Genomic DNA, 23198 nt, shown 5'->3' with positions numbered 1-23198 from the left:
TGTCCCAGATCAGTGAAATAGCAGCCAGGCACACAGCAAGTCACTCTTCTGGCTCAATAAACAGTCTAGGGATTGCCTTTTTAAAATGTATTGCTGGTTAACTTGAATAGGGCATAGGGAGCTGTGGAATACTCCATGAACGCTGAGCAATAAATTGAGGACACCCTTTACTGTAATATTACTTCTCAGAACAGTCTCTCCAACAAAAGCCCAGAAAGCGAACAGCACTGGGATTCAGCAATTCCCCAGGCCAGGCAAGCACTAGTAAAGATATGCTAGGGATATCAGCAACAACAGTCACTAGGATCTTCCCTAGGTCTGCACTCACAAAGTCTCTGGATACTTGGAGCTCTGCCACAACTGAGACCTCAATGAGCAACAAGTGTATTTTTTTAGCTGGGCTACGCAGACGGGCAGCAGTCCTTTAGACTGAGAACTTCTCGTTCTGGACAAGAACAGGACCGCCTCAAGCCCCAGACTATTTATGCATTTTGCAGCCACCTACTGGGCAACCTTCCACAGGGATTGGCTGAAACCACATAAATATATAGACTGCTGGTTTGCATCCTCTCAACACACTATATTCTGGAATCCTGAAGAAGGCAAGGGGGAACAATCAAACCTGCAGCCTACACAACCCAGAACAGCCCAAAGCAATCATATGTTTTTTTACAGTAAGTTATAAATAAAAGGAACAAAATGATTGTTTGCCAAGGACTGTGTAGACACTTCCATCTCAGTCATTATAAACAAGGCGTTGTGTGTGTTATTAAGTCCTTGTGAAAATAACGTATGTGTGCTATTAGGGAATTTCCATCTTGTCCCATCACTTGGCTATTAGGTAGAATTCCCACCAGCCCGATTTAATGCATAGTAATGACCAGCAGGGGTAACATATCTAGTTCCTCCACGGATTTGTTGTTTGTCAAGAGCTCCAAAAACTGTGAGATTACAATCACTTGGAACAGCTCTGCCCTTTCCGCCATGACCCAGCCAGCTTCTGAAAGCCTTTGAAACAGTTGATCACCAAATGGATCAGTGCACTACCCCAAGTGATCATTACCGCACAGCAAATTAAGGAGTTTCCCGCATAAACAACAAAGGGGAAAAAACCTTTAATAATGGCTTATATAGGTAAAGATCTCATAGAACAAGGCTATACAATCTTCATACATACATTAGGCTTGGCCGATGCCACTGGGTGGTCCTGTTATTGTGATTCACATAGTATGTGCGCCCGAGGTTGTCCACTTTTTCCTCCCATCCTGGGGGTAAAGGAGGGACTGGCAGTTCTTGCTGGTGTGAAGAGGTAGAGTCATTGGAATCTACAACATTCCAGGCGCGCTGAAGAACAAGAGGAGTATTAGTCAGCAATTTACACCAACAAAAGCAACTCGTAAAACCAAAAAGCCAAATAGTGTACCTATTAAAGATTACTAAAAGCTGAACGTGTAAGAAAAAAAAAACCAAAAAAAAACAAACACCACATAATGGTCACTGACATGCAGTTAAAAAAATTTCCTTCAGTGCGACCCTTGGCTTGGTCCTTGGTTCACTAAATTAGAGCATGACATGATACCAGATGAAGTGTACATTTTACGGTTGATATACTCAAACTAGTGAAAGCTAAATCTGGTGCAGCTGTGCATGGTAGCCAATCATCTTCTAACCTCAGTTCGTTCAATTACGCTTTGACAATAAAACCTGGAAGCGGATTGGTTTTGATGCAGAGCTGAATCAGATTTTGCACTCCTTCAGTTTTAGTAAATCAAATCCTCTAAAGTCTGAAGGACAATAAACCGGCCCTTTGTTTAGAAAGTTTGGAGACCCCTGCACTAGCCGATGGTTGGGATGCCTCCACCTGTGCTATAAGCAGGGGCAGGAGAATCAGTCGATTTCTCTCATTCAGCCCATAGGACTAAGCGAGAGATAATCTATCTGTGTATGGCTAGTTTGAAAGCTTGTGTTTTGATTTGTGGACTCTGTCCAATGCCACCCCATTCTGTTAGGTGTGGTGCTCACTAGCCAGGGGGATGGATCCCAACATGTCAATTCCAACTTTTTGCATTGCTCAGCTATGCTTTAGGGATGGATATTGGTAAGGTGGGTGGGTAACAGGATTAATGACACTCTGCTTGATTTATTTCTTTCTACCTAATAACGTGATGTTTTTATTTATAAATTTTATATATGCTTTTACTGATGCTGGGTTGGGGTGTTATGGTGTAAGGTGTGGATACTATTGGTGGGATGGGGGATGCGGTGATCTATAGTTTAGTCTGGTTTAGTGTAGTTGCCTTGAGAAAAGTGGGCTGTGGAGATCATATATATATATATATATATATATATATATATATATATATATATATATATATATATATATATATACACACACACACATGTATACACTTTGCATGGGGTAACATATGCTATCTCACTAATTCCCTGTGACAGCTGGTGGCCTCCTATTCACACTAGAGTATCATCCAACTGGCCCATTATATTATAACTATAGATACCTTTAGAATGGAATTTCTAAACATCCTCCATTAAAATTCTGTGTGCGTTTCCCCAACTTCCAGTCTGACCTGTAATATGCATTTTCATTCCCTTTTACAATCAGCACTGGAATAAATACAGATTACAAGAACCTGAACGTCCCATTGTCCTCTCTGTAATGGCAAACAAGCCTTAACAATTGTTATTCCTTTATGATGTTTTCCTTCCTAGCAATAATCATTCAAGTGTTTAATCCGAGAGTAATGGCTGATTTTACACCTTCCAGTGAGATGCATGCATTGGGAATTGCTCAGCAGCTGCAGGAATTAACATCGCTTGATTAATCTTATGGTTGAGGAACAGTCCAGAGACCGATAAAGACAAGAGATGCTTGAAAAATCCTGACTCTCGGGCGGTCGCTAACAAACCTGCATACGTTTGGAAAAAAAGTGCTTTATTAAAAAAAAAACGTGATGCCAGACCATTTAGTTCAACAAAAAATCTTCCCTTAAAATTATATGTGCATTTAACATATTTTAAGGCACAATATTTACATGTTAAAGCCTCCCTTGTGTTGACATTCAAAATGCCTCCATCTTGAATGTAATGTCAGCAGCCCCTGCAGACTCCAGTGACACTCTATAGCACAGGCCGCCAGTTTGACACTTCTGCTCTATAGTATTCCCATTCACTCCAACCTCAGCAGCTACAATTAAAAGGTTATGTAGAGAGGGGAGGGGCAGGGGAGCTAGGCCAGCACAGAAATTAGATACTCCTATCAGGAGAGAGGGCTATGATGTGCAAGCAGGGAGGGGGCTGTGCTAGGGAATTGACTAGGTAATTTTTGTAGCATGTTCAGAGGCATTATGCAAGCAAATAGTTTATAGAAAGGAAAAACGTGGCAAGTAAGCATTGGGATTTTGGGTATGTTGTGAAAAAGAAAAAAAAAAAGAAAAATCCACTCCAAGTAAAATATATACACTATGCTCATGGACAACTGATCATCACACCTGCCTATATTGCCAAAGGTAGCCAGCTCCAAAAGATATGGTTTGAGTTTGGAGGAACTCAAGTGGTCTGCACAGAGTCCTAATCGGAACCCTACTGGGCGCCTGAACCGGAAAGCCAATTGCAAGCCAGTTTTTCTTGTCCAATATCAGTCCCTGATTTCATAAATGCTCTTTTAGTTGAAGGAGCTCAAATTTCAACAGAGACAATCCAAAATGTTGTGGGAAAAACCTTCCCAGATTAGTAGAGATTAATAACGCTGCAAAGTGGAAGCCAACTCCAAATCAATGTCCATGTTTTACAATGGAATGTCCAACCTGCTCATATACATGCATGTGATGATCAGATGTCAACAAAACTTTGGCCATATATTGTAAATTACTACATTTTCTTGATGGAATACACATTACAACTTGCAAGTTTTGGCATGTTTGCAAATCTTAAGGATGTTTATGATGCAATAAACAATTTCTATGTATATGTATACACACAGTATCTCACAAAAGTGAGTACACCCCTCACATTTTTGTAAATATTTTATTCTATCTTTTCATGTGACAACACTGAAAAAATTACACTTTGCTACAATGTAAAGTAGTGAGTGTACAGCTTGTATAATGCCCTGTACACGCCGTCAGATTTTCTGACGGAAAAAGTGCGATCGGATTGTGTTGTCGGAAATTCCGATCGTGTATGGGCCCCATCGGACTTTTTCCATCGGAATTTCCGACACACAAAGTTTGAGAACAGGCTATAAAATTTTCCGTCAACAAAGTCCAATTGGTTAAATTCCGATCGTGTGTACACAAATCCGACGCACAAAGTGCCACGCATGCTCAGAATAAATTAAGAGACGAAAGCTATTGGCTACTGCCCCGTTTATAGTCCGAACGTACGTGTTTTACGTCACCACGTCTAGAACGATCGGATTTTCCAACAATTTTGTGCGACCGTGTGTATGCAAGACAAGTTTGAGCCAACATCCGTCGGAAAAAATCCATGGATTTTGTTGTCGGAATGTCCGAACAATGTCCGATCGTGTGTACAGGGCATAACAGTGTAAATTTGCTGTCCCCTCAAAATAACTGAACACACAGCCATTAATGTCTAAACTGCTGGCAACAAAAGTGAGTACAGCCCTAAGTGAAAATGTCCAAATTGGGCCCAAAGTGTCAATATTTTGTGTGGCCACCATTATTTTCCAGAACTGCCTTAACCCCCTTGGGCATGGAGTTCACCAGAGCTTCACAGATTGCCACTGGAGTCCTCTTCCACTCCTCCATGACAACATTACCTTCTGTTTAAGGATGCCCCACAGATCCTCAATAGGGTTTAGATCTGGAGACATGCTTGGCCAGTCCATCACCTTTACACTTCTTTAGTAAGGCAGTGGTCATCTTGGAGGTGTGTTTGGTGTCGTTATGTTGGAATACTGCCCTGCGGGCCCAGTCTCTGAAGTGAGGGGATCATGCTCTGCTTCAGTATGTCACAGTACATGTTGGCATTCATGGTTCCCTCAATGAACTGTAGCTCCCCAGTCCTGGCAGCACTCATGCAGCCCCAGACCATGACACTCCCACCACCATGCCTGACTGTAGGCAAAACACACCTCTTTGTACTCCTCACCTGGTTGCCGTACCACACACGCTTGAAACCATCTGAACCAAATAAGTTTATCTTGGTCTCATCAGACCACAGAACATAATTCCAGTAATCCATGTCCTTAGTCTGCTTGTCTTCAGCAAACTGTTTGGGGGCATTCTTGTGCATCATCTTTAGAAGAGGCTACCTTTTGGGACAACAGCCATGCAGACCAATTTGAAGCAGTGTGTGGCGTATGGTCTAAGCACTGACAGGCTGACCCCCCACCCCTTCAACCTCTGCAGCAATACGGGCAGCACTCATACATCTATTTCCCAAAGACAACCTCTGGATATGATGCTGAGCATGTGCATGTGCACTGGTCGACCATGGTGAGGCCTGTTCTGAGTGGAACCTGTCCTGTTAAACAGCTGTATGGTCTTGGCCACCGTGCTGCAGCTCAGTTTCAGGGTCTTGGCAATCTTCTTATATCCTAGACCATCTTTATGTAGAGCAACAATTCTTTTTTCAGATCCCCAGAGAGTTCTTTGCCATGAGGTGTCATGTTGAACTTCAAGTGACCAGTATGAGAGAGTGAGAGCGATAACACCAAATTTAACACACCTGCTCCCCATTCACACCTGAGACCTTGTAACACTAACGAGTCATATGACACCCTGGAGGGAAAATGGCTACTTGGGCCCAATTTGGACATTTTCACTTAGGGGCGTACTCACTTTTGTTGCCAGCAGTTTAGACTTTAATGGCTGTGTGTTGAGTTTTTTTTCAAGGGGACAGCACAAAAATGTGAGAGGTGTACTCACTTTTGTGAGATACTGTATACATACTGTGTATATATATATATATATATATATATATATATATATATATATATATCCTGTCATGCCAACTGGATGTGGGGAATCCCTCATCCAATTCGCATAGGTGTGAACCCAGCCTTATAGAAGGTCTCGGGGAAGTTTATATTGTATGCTCCGATGTACATCATCAGGGGGCCCACTGTCTTTTCCTGGTTCATGCAGACAGTCCCATGATGACATGCTTCAAGAACCCAGAACAGACAGCGGTCCAATGATGGTGGCGCAGAACCCAACATGTGGCAGCAAGTTGCAGCAAGACAATACTGGATTCACTGGGCTTGTGAGTATATATTTTGATAACCCAGGAAACCAGATAAAGGGGGATTAAAGTATTTGTAAACCCTCACCTTGCAAAAACGAAAGGCAAAACAATTGCGAATAGATATAAAAAAGCATTATAAATACTACCTTTTTTCCCCCTTTTTTTTAATAAGTGATCACATACCCTCTGTTCTCAGCTGTATAAGAGCTGGAGGAGGAGAAACAGCAGAACAGTAGTCTTCCCAGTGAATGGCTGTTTAGGGGGATGTGTCAGCACAAGTCTGATCATTGGAGGAGCGCAGGCGGAGTTGTCAGCACAACTAGAGAACAGACCACGCTGTGCTCTCATGCCTACTGTGGTCAGTTTTTAATAGGAAAGCAGAGGGACTGGCAGGAACACCAGGGATTTCACACAAAGAAAGCAACACAAAGGGAACAGGATGCTTTCTCATACAGGTAGATGGTACAGCGGGCTCATATCAGGAATATGAAGTGTTCGGTTTACATATTCTTTAAAGCAAGAAAATATTCAAGTGCTGTACTGAACATCCTTTCCTTACCTCTGATTCTTCCCTCTGCTCATTGGTTTCTTCCTCTTGTCCGTCGTTCTTTGGCAAGTACGCCATCTTTAATCTCAGGAAACCCTTCACCCGAGACTTATGGCTGGAAATAAAAACACACAGATGATTTGAGATCAGTAAATTGAATACTTAAAGAGGAACTGCAGTCTGCTCACATAATTTGTAACAAAAACATCTTTGCCATTCACACACTCACACGGGCTCACTCCCGAGCTGCCTCAGTGTGTCCATTGACACACACAGATCGTGGCTCAGCCCCACCCCCTCCTCACTGGCTCTGGTTGATAGCAACAGGAGCCAATGGCTCCCGTTGCGGCCTCTGAGCCAATGAGGAGAGTGAGAGCCAAGAGAACCCCTTCTCTCATGCACATCGTTGGATCGAGATGGGGCTCAGGGAAGAATAAGAGGGAGCTGCACTCAGATTTTTGTACCTTAACACAGACTAAGCATTAAGCTTAAAAAAACCTTCAGCCTTCAGAACCAATTTAACCGCTTCCAGACCGCCCCACGCATATATATACTGCGGCAGGGAAGCTCATCAGCCCGAAATCACATACCCGTACATGATTTCTTTCTTCAGGTCGGGGGCACGCATGCACGCTGCCGGCGACCCCCTCCCGCTGTGATTCAACACAGTGGGTCTGGCGAACCCGATCTCCACTGGGACCCGCCGATCGTTCCCGAGGCAGACAAAACAACGGTCTGCCTATGTGAACAAGGCAGATCGCCGTTCTGTCAGAGGGGAAGATGGAGATCTTGTGTTTCTGCTAAGCATAAACACGGATCTCTGTCTTCCCCTAGTCAAAGAACCTCCCCCGCACAGTTAGAATGCACTCCCAGGGAACACATTTAACCCTTTGATCGCCGCTGATGTTAACCCCTTTCCTGCCCGTGTCATTAGTACAGTAACAGTGAATTTTCTTTTAGCACGGACAGCTGTATTGTCTCTGGTCCCCAAAATGCGTCACTTAGTGTCAGATTTGTCCGCTGCAATGTCGCATTTCCGCTAAAAATCGCTGATCACCGACATTACTAGCAAAAAAAATTAAAAATGACATAAATCTATCCCATAGTTTGTAGACAGTATAACTTTTGCGCAAACCAATCAAACATTTACTGGGATTTTTTTACCAAAAATATGTATAGAATACAATGGGGCAAAAAAGTAGTCAGTCAGTAGTCAGGTCTGTGAGAGCCAGAAATCTTGCTTGTTTGTAGGTGACTAAATACTTATTTTCCACCATAATTTAAAAATAAATTCTTTCAAAAATGAGACAATGTGATTGTCTGGATTTGTTTCCACATTTTGTCTCTCATAGTTGAGGTATACCTATGATGACAATTACAGGCCTCTCTCATCTTTTTAAGTGGGAGAACTTGCACAATTGGTGGCTGACTAAATACTTTTTTGCCCCACTGTACATATTGGCCTAAACTGATGAAGAATTTAGATTTTTTACATATTTTTATCGGATATGTTTTATTGCAGAAAGTAAAAAATATTGCTTTTTTTTCCAAAATTTTTTGTTTATAGTGCAAAAAATAAAAACCGCGGAGGTAATCAAATACCACCAAAAGAAAGCTCTATTTGTGGGAAAAAAGAACATCAATTTTATTTGGGTACAATGGCGCACGACCGCGCAATTGTCAGTTAAAATAACGCAGCGCCATTATCGCAAAAAAAAAAAAAATCTACCGGAGCTGAAGTGGTTTAAAGGCCTCCTTCCAAGACCTCCTACTCTCAAGCTCTCTCGTCTCCTCCTCCCATGCTCGTCTCCAGGATTTCTCCAGAGCCTCTCCCATCCTCTGGAACTCGCTACCTCCACCTGTCCGGCTATCCCCTACTCTTGCTACCTTCAGGCGATCCCTGAAAACCCATCTCTTCAGGAAAGCCTATCACGTCTCTAACTAATCTTCTACCACTTCCATCAGCTCATTCCCCACAGTTACAACCTTTTGTACCACCTGCCCCACCCTATTAGATTGTAAGCTTTTCTGAGCAGGACCCTCCTAATCCTCTTTTATTTTATTGTATTATAACTGTATTGTCTCCTTTTTATATTGTAAAGCGCTGCGTAAACTGTTGGCGCTATAAAAATCCTGAATAACAATAATAATAATAATAATGCAGAAGTACGGCCAAAGCTTTTGGCCATTTTTCTCCGGTGGGTCAGGAGTGTGTACTTAGTTCAGAATCCCAAGCAACTTAGAAAAATTGCGCTACTTCAGCGCGATTGCAAAGCTGCACATCAGTGTGATTTGCACTGCCGATTTCATTGTGGGCTTGTGACTTCATACAGCAGAAGTCTATGCAAGTCGCAATGAAAATCGGCAAAAAAGTAGTGCAGGAACCTTCGCAGCTATTTTATTGGTTCCATTGCCAGCAATAGGGTGCGACTTGTCACGCGATTTGGAACTGTCAAATCACGTGACAAATGGCACCAGTGTGAAAGGGGGGGCTAACTGTCGGTTCACACTTCTGCAGTGCGAATCTGATGCGATTTCACAGTACAATTTTTGTTGTGACAGGTGCGACTCTGATGCAAATTAATGCCATACATGTTCAATTTTCCTTTAGATTTACCAAAAACCATATGAGGTTAAACAAACTAAACAACTTTCAATTGTATTCAATTTAGGCATGCCCCTGCACTACATAGATTAACCACTCGCCGACCACCGTCCGCAGGCAAGGCGGCTCGGGCTGCACAAACCAACCTTCCTGTACGTCGGTCTGTGCATGAGATAGTGTGGGCACGTGCGCGCTGCACGCCGGAGGCACGCACGCGCAGGTCCGGCGGACTCGATGTCCGCCGGCCACCCGTGATCGCGGTACAGAGAGGCAGAAGGGGGATCTGCCTATGTAAAGAAGGCAGATCCCTGTCCTGACAGGGGACAACTCTGAGATCAGCTGTTCCTAGAAATCAGGAACAGTGATCGCTGTGTTGTCCCAGTGAGCCCATCCCCCACACAGTTAGAACACACTCGGGGAATGCCCTTAAAGTGGTTGTAAACCCTTTACAATCACTTTAAACTACAGGCTTGCCTGTAGCTGCACTGGATATCTCCTAAACCTGCACGGTTTAGGGGATATCCCTGTATTTGCATGTACTGAAGTCATGCGGCACATGCGCACTTAAGCCAACTGAAGCAACGGCACGTATGTGCCATTGCTTCAGTTGTACTGTGCCGATCGCGGCGGCTCAGCATGCGCGGGAGTGACATCATTGCGGCTCTGGCCAATCACAGCGCCGGAGCCATGATACCCGGAAGCAAGCCCCGGGCGACATGTCGGCGGCCTGAAGGGGAGATGAGGACGGCTGCGGGGGCTTCGTTCTCAGGTAAGTAATTCATATGCTATGCATACTAGCTCATTATGCCTTTATCTTGCAGGGTGTGTTTTTAGTTTTTATTTTGCAGGAGGGTTTACTTCCTATTTAACCCTTTGATCACCCCCTAGTGTTAACCCCTTCCCTGCCAGTGTCATTTATACATTGATCAGTGCATTTTTTTTTTTAGCACTGATCGCTGTATTGGTGTCACTGGTCCCCAAAAAGCATCACTTTGGGTCAGATTTGTCCGCCACAATGTTACAGTCCCGCTAAAAAATCGCCGCCATTACCAGTAAAAACAATAAAAAAAAAAAAAAGTCCATAAAGCTATCCTATAGTTTCTAGACGCTAAAACTTTTGCGCAAACCAATCAATATACGCTTATTGGGATTTTTTTTTTTTACCAAAACATGTAGCAGAATACATATTGGCCTAAATTGATGACGAAATTCGATTTTTTTCCGTTTTTTTTTTTTTTTTGGGATGTGTATTATAGCAGAAAGTAAAAAAATGTGTTTGTTTGTTTTTTCAAAATTTTCGCCCTTTTTTTTTTGTTTGTAGCGCAAAAAATAAAAACGGCAGAGGCGATCAAATACCACAAAAAGAAAGCTCTATTTGTGAAAAAAAAAAAAAAAACGTCATTTTTTGTTTGGGTACAACGTCACACGTCCGCGCAATTGTCAGTTAAAGCGACGCAGTGCCGTATCGCAAAAAAAAAAGGGGGTAAATCCTTCCGGGGCTGAAGTGGTTAAGGTAAAGCTAAAGGAAAATTGTACTTAGCCTGTAAACTGTGTTTACCACTGAAAAAAAAAAAAAAAAAACAGTCCTGTTCTGTGATCAGAGGGAATCCTAAAGATCCATTATATATACATATATATATATATATATATATATATAAATAAAACATCTCAGACATATAGAAAATGAACTCCATGCTCCAGATATTGATGTTGAAGGAGACAGAGAGGAAAACTCACCTTCTTGGTCGGAGTAAGAAGTCTTTGAATGTGTACGGTCTCTCCATTGTCGGATCTTCTGTCTGTAAACATACAAAAGTTAATTTTTAACACCATCTTTCTCTCTAGGGATTTAAACTTTGACAAGGTGCAAGCATTGTTCTCAGCGGAAGTGCATTATTTTACAGGCTTTGCTATCAAGAAACTTGATCTGATCCGCCCTCTGACTGTAGCTATAGACGGGGGAATTTCAGAGAGAACGTCTGGTGGAGCTCAGCCCAGAACCCACCACAGCGGTGACCTGCAGGATGCAATACTCCATAGGCACAAAGAAAGGAGATTCAGCCAGTTGCATCGATTTCCAAGCAAGCTAGAAATTCCGGCGTTTAAACCACCACTTCTAAAAATTAGAGGTGCTTATTATAGCCAATTATGGTCATTTAACCACTTGCTGCCCGCTAACAGAACATTTACTGCTAGCGTGGGGCACAGCAACATATGGGGTTGGCGCAATCCACTCCCTGTTTTTTTGGGCGCGCGCACCCCCCCCTGATCTGTGCTGTGATTGGACACAGCACAAGCTTGTCAGCAGGTTAAAACCAATGATTGATTTTGGTTGTATACCTGCTCATCGGCTGTTGTCAATCACAGTACAGAATTCTGTGTTTACAAACGCACAGAGCGGCAATCTGGCTGTTTATTCTCCCTGCAATCAATCTCTCAGTTAAGGGAGAAAAGACAGCCAGATCCCGTGAGTAAACGCAGCACACATACATTTGCTAGGCGCACCGTTATGGCTTGTACACACGATCCGAATATCGTACGAAAACTGTCGTCCGAGGAAGAATTGTACGATTTTCGGGTCGTTTGTACACTACTTTCGACATCTGATCACGACAGTTTATCTGATATTATTCGATCGGACATGCACCAAAATTTTCCTCGTACGATTCCAGGTCGTGCGATTTTCGTTTAGTAAGTATAGTTGTCGTCTGAAAATACAATACAAATACATTACAACACATGACATCACTTCCAATTTTTTTTTCCTGTCGTACGAGAATTTTCGTGACTTTATTTACCTATTCAATATCTACTAGCGACTATTAAGCGAAAAAAGGGCGTACGATATTCGCATCGTGTGTACGGGCCATTAGGCCTCATGTACACCGCTGACAGTAAACGGATGTTTAGGAGCAGTTGGACATTTTTTTCAGCTGCCCCTGAACTCTCCTCTATGTTATCTTATCAGTCCATGTACAAAGGGTCATTTATAGTCGTTTCTAGGCAGCTGAGTTTAGAGGCCTTTTTTGGAAAGCAACAAAATGAGTTCAGACGCTGAGTTTAGAGGCATTTTAAGCGCCAAACGCTTCTAAAGGTGGCTAAACGCGGTAAATCGTGTTTAGTTTAGAGGCGTTTTTTTTTTTTTTTTTCAAATGATTCTAAAAGCAAAACGCCACTAAACGCCCCATGACGGGCGTTTTAAACGTGTGTTACTATCTGTCAAGTTAAATCGTTCAGGAGAGGTCATGAAAACGTCCCGTGTACATTAAAGTGGAGTTCCACACCCCAAAAAAAAATTAGTAATGCGCTTAAAAAAAAACAAAAAAAAACATTTGGAGAAAAATTTTACTCACCTCTAAATGCCTGTTGCTAGGGTGTCCCTCGTAGTCTGCCTCCTTCGGTGCCTGGGCTCCTGACGTCACTTCCCTCGGCGCAGGAAGGGAGATCACCTCTCCCCCCTCCCTCTTGTCGCGTGACCGGTCCCAGATGATTGCGCGGCCAGTGATGGCGCGCGGTGCGGCTCGCGCATGCACAGTGGGTGCCCGACTGTGAAGCCACAGCCAGGCGCCCACAGTTAAAGTGCTGGCGCCGCCGAGCTGAGGGGGGGGGGGGGACGACGAGTGGGGCTTCAATTCCCCCGCATCGCTGGACCCTGGGACAGGTAAGTGTCTGATTATTAAAAGTCAGCAGCTGCAGTATTTGTAGCTGCTGACTTTTAATTTTTTTTTTAAATGGGAACCCCGCTTTAAGCCTTAGACCTCATGTACACTGCTGACGGTAAATGAACATTTAGGAGCAGTTGGGCATTTTTTTCAGCTGCCCCTGAACTCTCCTCTATGTTATCTTATCAGTACATGTACAGAGGGTCATTTATAGTCACTTCTAGGCAGTTCTGAGTTTAGAAGCCTTTTTTGGAACGCAAAAAAATGCGTTCAGGACGGACGTTCAGAGGCATTTAAAACACCAAATGCCCGTGAAAGCTTGTAGACGCGGTAACTCGCGTTTAGCTGCCTTTCGTTAACAGGCGTTTTTATGGAGATGAGATACATTTTTGACTATTTGAAAAATAAATGCAAACGCAGCATGTAAATGCGGTAAAACAGATGTTTTTAAACGTTGGTTACTATCTGTTAAGAAAATCGTTCAGGAGAAGTTTTAAAACATCTTGTGTACATTAAGTCTTAACCACTTAGAGTGATTGTAAAGCTTTGTTTTTAAAAAAAATTTAAATAAACATGTTATACTTACCTGCTCTGTGCAAGCGTTTTGCACAGAGCGGCCCCAATTCTCCTTTTCTGGGGCGCTCCTGGCTCCTCCTCTTCATCGAGTGCCCCCACGAAGAGCCGCTTTCCATGGGGGCACTCGTGCGGGCGCGCTCCCGTGTCCTGCTGCTGCGTCTATTGACACAGACAGCAGGACTCGGCCCCACCCCACCAGGTCACTGAATTTGATTGACAGCAGCGGGAGCCAATGGCTCCCGCTGCTATCAATCTATCCAATGATGACCTGAGACAGCGGCTGGAGCTGCTCTGCTCGTACCCATAACAATCGGGCTCAGATAGAGTGCATTAACGTGAAAAACCGTGAGGCTTTACAACCCCTTTAAGGACCAAGCCTATTTCTGACATTTGTTGTTTACAAGTTAAAATCAGTATTTTTTGCTAGAAAATTACTTAGAACCCCCAAACATTATATATTTTTTTAAGCAAAGCCCCTAGAGAATATAATGGAGATTGTTGCAATACTTTACGTCACACCGTATTTGCGCAGCGGTCTTACAAAAGCAATTTTTGGGGAAAAAATACACTTTTTTGAATAAAAAAAAATAAGAAAACAGTAAAGTTAGCCAAATTTTTTTGTATAATGTGAAAGACGATGTTACGCTGAGTAAATTGATACCTAACAGGTCATGCTTTAAAATTGCGCCTGCTCATGGAGTGGCAACAAACTACGGTACTTAAAAATCTCCACAGACGACACTTCAAAAAATGTTACAGGTTACCTCTTTAGAGTTACTAAGGAGCTTCTGTGTGCAAACTTGGAGGGACGGGGCACTTTAAAATTATTATTTTTTAAATAATAATAATAATAATTTTTTTTAAATTAATTTTTTATTTTTACAATGTCCCTTTAAAAAAAAAAAAAAAAAATTGGATCACTTTTATTCCTATTACAAGGGATGTAAATATCAACTGTAATAGAAATAAGCATGACAGGGCCTCTTTAATGTGAGATCTGGGGTCAAAAAGTCATTTTAGTTCTTCTAATTAAAAAAAAAATTGACCCTTTAAGGCCGTTGAGCAGAAGTGAGGTCGGAGGTCGCTCTGGTCCTCCAAGGGCATAGAGTGGAATGGGGGCCATCTTGCCCTTCCTGCCCATCAGTCCACAGGATCGGATCGTTGTCACCACTACCGACAGCTCCGGTAAGCGACCTGGAAGCGGCAGGAGGGGTACCTCTCCCGCTGCCCGTAAAAGTGATCCCGTGGCTAATCCACCGCCAGGACCACTTTTATGTCGAAGAGAATCGCCTGCTGTATAAAAAGATACCGGGGTTATGGCAGCTAGCTGCTACCATAAACCCGGTATAGAACATCAAAATAGTGACGTATCTATAAAGTGGGCAGTCCAGAAGTGGTTAACCCGTCGATTGCGCTTCTGATCACGCCTGTTACCCATTAGGGTCATTAGTACAGTGTACAGTATTATCACTGATTACTAGTGCCGCTAGCAACATCAGTGGCAGTTAAGCTGAACACAGACGGAGCGATTTTCTTTCCTGCAATCACAGGCTGCAGGAAAGAAACAGACAGCGTTGACAGGGGAATCCCTCCCACGGAGCCATTGTGTTCTAGCGGCGAGGGGGTGGGGGAAGCTTTGCCCACCAGGAGAACACAGTGATTATTGCTAGTGACTATACCCGCCGCTAGCGATAATCACATGTAAAATCCAGCAGGCTGGTTGTGCCCAAGTCGATCAATCAACTTGGATACATTCACATAGTTCCCAACTGTCTCTGATTTCGAGGGACTGTCCCTGATTTGGAGCAATGTTTATCTGTCCCTCTTTCCCCCTCATTTCTCCCTCATTTTGGTCTGATCTATATAGTTGTATATAAAATGCACTTTTTATCTTTCAAAAAGTGTTTCCCAGTGCTAAACCTTTCATCCAAATTCTAAATTGCTGCATTTGTAAATTTTAAAAGCCAATATAAAGGAATAGTAGTGGTAAAAATAAAGCCCTTGTGGATTTAAAGCGGGAGTCCGGCCGTAGAAAAAAAAAAATATGTAAAAGTCAGCAGCTACAAACACTGTAGCTGCTGACTTTAAATAAGTACTTACCTGTCCTGGGTGCCCGCGATGTCGGCCGCCCGAGGCTGACCCGTCCCTCGGCATCGCCATCCTAGGTAAGGGGAACAGGCAGTGGAGCCTTGCGGCTTCACTGCCAGTTTCCTACTGCGAGCGGCGCGGCACTCCGCTCTGTGAATGGCCCCGTGGTGTTCTGGGAACACACACAGTTCCCAGAAGACAACGGGGCCGCTCACCGAGGAGAAGAACACGCCGCGGAATAGGAAGAGGCAGATTAGGAAGACTGCCTAGCAACAAGGGTTTAGGTAAGTTTAATTTTTTTTTCAAATGTTTTTTTTAATTTTTTTTTGAAAGTGGGACTTGAATTCAATTTTAAGCAGTTACAGCAACAGCATTTTTTTTTAAATTTAATTCGGGTATGCCCTGGGCTGAGAAGGAACGACATGGCAGAGGGCATACATGACAGGGTGAAAGGGGAACTAGGCAGAAGGGGGTTAACTATATTCACCACATATGACGTCATGGACTTTGAGTGGGGATATCTGAATAATGCCTGCAGCTACAGGCATCAACCAAATGTCATCTTTTTCAGCCGGCGATTCTGTGCACCGTAAGAACAATCATAGTGGAAGTTCAGCCGCTTGATCATTCTTACGTTGCCCTCCGATTATAGAAAATGCAAAAAGATACCTAGATCAAGGTTTGATCAAGGTCAGTGCCATGGTTGGTAATTTTTTTTTTGGCAAGATTTTTTTTTTTTTTTTGTTTTAATTAGTATAAATATGTGTGTTTTAGGTAGGAATAAAAAAAAAAAAAAAGAGAAATGCACACTATTGATTTTGGGCTGTACTACAAATACAAACAACTATGTGGTATTGCTGCAACCGCCAGGAGCAGGAGAATTTATTTTGGTTTGTTCTTTGGTGGTAGGTTGTGGTAGTAGCAAGATATTTACAGCTAAATTTTATAACTATATATTTTTTTTTACTATTTTTGCCCAGTTTTCCTTTGATAATAATAATATAAAAAAAAAAAAATCAGGAGATATACATTACCATCTACCACCAAATGAAAGCCCAATTTGCCCAGAAAAAAATGCGGTATAATACACCTAGATGCACAAAGTAGTTGTGATGATATGTACTGTTATACTAACACATGTCAAAGTTGCAAAATTGTGCTTAGGCATTTGGATTTGTTTCACCCTTAGGCACGAAAGGGTTAAGAGCTGGGTGGTGGGATGCAGAAACTCACATGTTCATGTATGTGGGTTAAAAGGCTGCAGTTAGAAGATTTCAGACCCGGAAGAAGATGGCAGCAGCTGAGATGGAGTAACAAGTGGAAACACAAACAACTCCATTGTTGGAGAAGGGCCACAATGTGCGGGAGGCTGCCTCTTGGGTATCCTAGACGAATGGGGTATCCCGGGGGGGAATACAGGTCATCATTATCTAGGATCTTATTTCAGTCGCGGAAGCTCATAGCGCAAAAGTGGACATCATCAAGCCCACCTACATTAGCAGAATGGAAGATACAAATAAGGGAAACATTCGTTAAGGAAAAATATATATTTTCACATAGAGGCTGCCCAGGGAATGTGGAAAAGAAATGGAGAAGATGGACATTTTGGATATATAATGTGTCGGGAGAGTGGAGAGACGGGGGGGGGGGGCGCTTTTATGAGGGGGCTTTTTTTTCTCCACCCCATCTTATTTTGTGCCGGGGTTGTACGTTGGGTGTATGTTTTTTGTATGAAAAAGTAATAATAAAGAATGATCTGATTAAAAAAAAAAAATGTGCAAGTATATCACGGTGTGCATATTTGCACATTAGGTCAAGAACTCTGGGGGCCCTAAATAACTACATTTCCATTTTAAAGTCCATACTGGGATTAAGAGGCCACTTACTGGTAGGTGGTTTAGAGGCACATCTACTTGACCCAAGAAGTCATCTCTAGTCTGCAATAGAAAAAGAGAACACCAGAGTTTAACAAATATGTAGCTTACACATGAAAGCTCGCTGAAAAGTAATTTAGCATGTTTGGGTAGATGTTGGAGTACACATTACGAGTTCAAAGAGGTGGAACATTGGAAAAAAAAAACACTGTCAGTTTAAATAAACAGTCCACTGTATCTCGCTCTTATATAAATAACTTTATTACCTGTAACAAAAATTGTCAACTGCCTAAAACCCGTTCACTTCCACACAAGCTGACAATACCCTTTAATCAAGACTTCACATGGTTACAAAGCAAACTCAGGATTGTAACGGATATGCTATATTTAAGGCAAAATAATTGGATGCGCAGTATGGGTACAGCTAGACTCGGCGGGCCAACGGAGCTTTCATTGAAATCTCAAGGTTTGTACAAGGGCTACTACACAGAAACTGAACGCTGCATGGAAGAGACAAGCACAACATTAAAACGTACACTATTTTTTTTTCCCTTTTGCTTTAAGAGAGATAAGTGATCTGGGACAGTTTATATTATCATCAAGATATGTTAATGTTTTGGGTTGTCACCAGAACAGGAATAGGGGGGAAATCTTCCAATTGGAACATGATTTCTGGTGACAACCTCACTTTGGAGGAATTTTCTTTCACTTCCTGTTTTGGCTATGGGTCAGGAAGTGAAGTCCCACCCCCAACCCCCCCCGCCCGAGTGTGTGATTCTTGGTTTTTTTTTTTTGAGGGTTGATCCAATTTGTTTTATTTTTTTTCTCTCCTTCCCCTCCCTTCCAATTCTTCTTTTCTCCCCCCTGTATGGTTCTAGATCAGGGTTTCTCAACCAGGGTTCCATGGATCCCTAGGATCCCTAGGGTTCCCCCAGAGGTTGCTAGGGGTTCCTTGAGCAATGAGCAATTTCTGCCTCTCAGATAAGTTCCTACTGACACCATTAATCTTTTTGGTAATTCTTCCCAATGGGAAGAGGGGGTTCCCTGAGACCGGAAAGTAATTTCAAGGGTTCCTCAGTGTTGGAAAGGTTAAGAAAGGCTGTTCTAGATTATGATTTATTTTTTTTCTATTATCATATTTTGTATAATGTTATATTCACATTGCTGTTCATCAGCTACTCTATTTGATATCAGCGATCAGATGATCCTGAACAAACCTCTAAGGGGCTTCACAGAACAGCGGTATTTTTACTGAGATTAACCACTTAAGGACCGGAAAGATTTACCCCCTTTAATGACCAGGCCATTTTTTGCGATACAGCACTGCATCGCTTTCACTGACAATTGCGCGGTCGTGCAGTTTATATTTTTTGCGCTATAAACAAAAAAAGAGCGACAATTTAGAAAAAAATAAAAAACAATATTTTTTACTTTTCACTATAATAAATGTCCAAAAACAAATATAAAAAAACAACATTTCTTCCCCAGTTTAGGCCAATATGTATTCTTCTACATATTTTTGGTAAAAAAAAAAAAAAAAAAGCAAGCGTATAATAATTGGTTTGCGCAAAAGTTAGTGTCTCTACAAAATAGGGGATAGATTTATGCCATTTTTAATATTATATTTTTTTTACTAGTAATGGCGGTAATCTGCGATTTTTAGTGGGACTGCGACATTGCGGTGGACAGATCGGACACTTTTTTGGGACCGGTGACATTTATACAGCGATCAGTGCTATAAAAATGCACCGATTACTATATAAATGTCACTTGGGAGGGAAGACTAGGGGGCGATCAAAGGGTTAAATGTGTTCCCTGGGAGTGTTTCCAACTGTATGGGGGCTGGGCTGACTGGAGGAGGAGAGAGATCACTGTTCCTAATAACTAGGAAAAGACGATCACGCTCAACTCCCCTGTCAGAACGGGATCCGTCATGTTTACACTGACAGACCTCCGTTCTACCTCTGTGTGGAGGTGGTCGGCGGACATCACGCCTACCGGCCACGCGCACACCTGCTATATCTATTACACGGAGTGACGTACAATGACGTCGATTTGCGTAATAGAGCCAACCTGCCGCCGTACAACTGCGGCGGCTGGTCTTTAAGTGGTTAAATTACACACAGGTGGACTCCATTTACTAATTAGATGACTTCTGAAGGTAATTGGTTCAACTAGATTTTAGTTAGACCCCCATACACACTATTCTATTCTATGCAGATTTTTGTCTTCAGATTTACCAAAACCATATAACATGAGGTCAAACTTTAAGAGTTTCAATTTGTATGCAATCAGGCAGGCCCTTTGTGTGATATGCACTTTGAATCACATTCCGAATGTGTCACATACCCTACATGTGACATACCCTATGTGCCACATTGCCCTATGTTTGATATGCCTGTGTGACATAACCTAAGGGTCACATGCCCTATGTGTGACATACCTTATGTGTGAATTACCCTATATGTAACGTGCCCTATTGGTGACATACCCTTTGTATCACACACCCCAAGTGTGACATAAGACATACCCTATGGGTCACATACCCCATGTGCCCTTTGTTTCACATACCCTATGTGTGATATGCCCTTTGTGTGACATTCTCTATGTGTCACATGCCCTATGTGTGACATAACCGAAGGGTCACATAACCGAAGGGTCACATGCCCGATGTGTAACATACCCTATATGTGACATACCCTATGTGCCACATACCCTGTGTGTGACATGCCCCATATCTGACATCACAATGTATGACTTGCCCTATGTGTCACATTTCCTGGCTTTCGAAATATCATCAATAATTTATTCAGTAAGTGGAAGTCTTCATATCCCATGTTATCATACTACAGTGAAGGATGGAGGTCAGGGAGGAGAAGGGATCTGCAGACTGCCATCATACAAACATAACGGGAATGAAGCTGCCTTGGCTTGACGCCCATGTATAATCAACCTAAGGATTCTGGATTATAACAGAATAGGATTTGACAAGTGTTTTGAGGAGCTGCTGGGAAGGATGACAACCCTACAGGAAAAGAAAAAAAAAAAAAAAAAAAAAGCAGAGTTGGAAAGAAATTGTCTCGTCTCCTCCATTCTTCTCTCTAACTAGTCTAACTATACTTTCAGCTTAAATCAGCCAATAGCATTCCATGTGCCCCAAAACAAAAAAGGTGTTCAAAGTCTTATAGTTCATTTTCTTTAGAGTGGAAAAGCCGGCTCCCGGTTATCATGCTCTAGAGTGAGACCCTTGATCTCAGTGGGGGAGCAGTGGTCTCTCTGCAGAGGTCCAACATGCTCCCTAAGCCTTCTTGAAGACTGAGTGTTTAGCCCCCGTGCATGAGACTCCGGTGTTTAGGTGCAACGGAAGGCACAGACGCACCCATCCAGCCCCACTGCCCGCTCCATGTAAAATTATATGAATAGGCTGACAAATGCTGCGGCTGGATGGTGTACCAAGCGTTACTAACGTATGCACCCAGGGATGAATGCTCAGAATGCAGATTGCCTGTGTTCCGGGCATTTGTCCCTAAGCAAATATTACTCTAAACATTAGTACTGCTAGGTGTACCATCCAGCCCCGTCCAGCCGCAGCAGCTGTCAGCCTCTTATATAGTGTTTCACAGGCTGCCGGCAGTGGTTCTGGACAGTGAACTAGATGAAAGGTATGGTGCTGTGCTAATCCAATAATAGACTGACACTGCTGCTAAAGGTAGCAGTATGCATAAAAATCCCTAATGGGGAAACTGCATGAACTGATTGTGTATCACAATATCAGACTGTGGAGCATAAGTAAGGTGCCAAGTGCATAAATAAAATTGACTTGCTAGTACATAACAAAAACTGGTGCATATAATATTCAAAAAAGTGACACAGTGCCAAGCAATTCAGTGCAAAATAATGCAATACTAGGAGTGTAATGCCCTTCTAGGGACGTAATGTAAACTTATATACCCATAGGTTTAAAACATTGGTACATTATTAAATAGTAATACCTTAATAGATAAAAAATGGTGCACAGTAAATTCAACTGGTGAAGAAAGTGCAATGCAGGACAGTGCAAAGTAATGCGATAGTGTGTATCATGCACACATAGGGGCACACTGTAATCCCAGCATGTCCAATGTGAAAATAGACGCAGTGACAAATCTTCCAATGAGAAAAACGCCAAATAGATTATATATACATAAATAGATAAACAAAAGTGCCTAGTGAAATAAAACAGTTGACAGAGGTTTTAGTCCATAGTGTGCTAATAAAACATCCAGTGACTTCACACCAAGCAAGATGATTCTCCACAGAGCATATAGTAGGGTAGGTGTATGCCGTAAGGTGTGTAAACCAGGGAAACAACACAGTGACTCCTCTTCGTGACAAGAATCCTGCACTAATAAGTAGTGGCCCCTTACCTCATATTACTGAGGTAACAGCGTAAGCAGCAAGGCTGATACTGGCTCCTTCTCATAAACCTGGACCCGACTCTTGTTCTGCAAACATCTAAGTCCCTCTAGGGGTGCAGTAGCCGTAAATGAAAAGAAGGGGATGCCACATAGTGTAGTATTTAAAATAGCAAAAGCCGAAGTTTATTTAAACAAGGGTACTCACATAAAACACAGCAAATCTCGCATATCACCAACGAGCAGCGGGCCCGTATGCGTCAGTCAATGGGATGTGCCTGTCCTGTCCCTACGCGTGACGTCACGTACCTCGTGACTTCATCAGGGGAACAGGGGGCACGTGCCTTCCGCCCTCACCTAAACACCGGATTCTCATGCACTGGGGCTAAACATCCAGCAAGCATGAGGCATTAGACAGAGCCAAAACTCTTCAAATCAGAAGAGAGCACAAGCTTTGTTGATTGCAAAGCTATAGGTCTGACTCCGCAGGGAGTGTGTCAGACCTCTGCAGAGATATCACAGCTTCCCCATAGAGAGAAAGGCTCCTTCTCTTCAGGTAATGGGCTTTTCTCTTCTAAAGAAAACGCTTTAAGACAATGGAAAACATTTTGCTTTGGGGAATTTATTTAGCCGATTTAGACTGAAAATTCAGCTGGGCTTAACCATCTTCCCTTTACCCAGCTCTTTGACAACCTAAATGTTTAGCACTTTCATGGTGATGTGCTCAGGGGTGGGGTTTAATACGGTAGAGCGGGGATTTTAAAAATTAGGATTCACAGGGGGTTATTTACTAAAACTGGAGAGTGCAAAATCTAGTGCAGCTCGGCATAGAAACCAATGAGCTTCCAGGTTTTGTTGTCAAAGCTTAAGGCGGAGTTCCGCTTAAAAAAAAAAAAAAAATATATTTAAACAAATACTGCAGCTGCTGACTTTTAATAATCGGACACTTACCTGTCCTGGGGTCCAGCGATGCGGGGGAAAGAAGCCCCGCCCGTCCCCCCCCTCCTCTCTGCGACTCTGGCATTGTCACTGTGGGTGCCTGGCTGTGGCTTCACAGCCGGGCACGCACTGCGCATGCGCGTGGCACACCGTGACTGGCCAGGCAATCATCTGGGACCTGTGACGTGTCCTAGATGATTGCCGAGAGGGAGGGGGGAGAGGTGATCTCCCTTCCGGTGCCGCGGGTGCGCCAGGAGGAAGTGGGAGCTGGGACCCTCTGGA

General features: G+C 42.9%; 1 protein-coding gene across 22 annotated transcripts in view; it reads right to left on the bottom strand.

Moving 5' to 3' along the window:
- The window catches only part of NEDD4L (NEDD4 like E3 ubiquitin protein ligase), a 578915-nt gene that overhangs the window by 112386 nt on the left and 443331 nt on the right, over nucleotides 1–23198 (bottom strand). For all 22 annotated transcript variants that reach the window (XM_073620478.1, XM_073620530.1, XM_073620504.1 and 19 more), the window contains 4 exons: nucleotides 17596–17646; nucleotides 11121–11182; nucleotides 6791–6893; nucleotides 1178–1344 (listed from right to left, as the gene is read on the bottom strand). In XM_073620478.1, the coding sequence (XP_073476579.1) occupies nucleotides 1178–1344; nucleotides 6791–6893; nucleotides 11121–11182; nucleotides 17596–17646 (383 nt within the window). The remainder of the gene's footprint in view (nucleotides 1–1177; nucleotides 1345–6790; nucleotides 6894–11120; nucleotides 11183–17595; nucleotides 17647–23198) is intronic.

The sequence above is a fragment of the Aquarana catesbeiana genome, linkage group LG01, assembly GCF_042186555.1.
Source record: "Aquarana catesbeiana isolate 2022-GZ linkage group LG01, ASM4218655v1, whole genome shotgun sequence".
NCBI classification, from domain to species: Eukaryota; Metazoa; Chordata; class Amphibia; order Anura; family Ranidae; genus Aquarana; species Aquarana catesbeiana.
The sequence above is the reverse complement of the archived record's forward strand: the minus strand, read 5'-3'. Positions and strand labels throughout refer to the sequence as shown.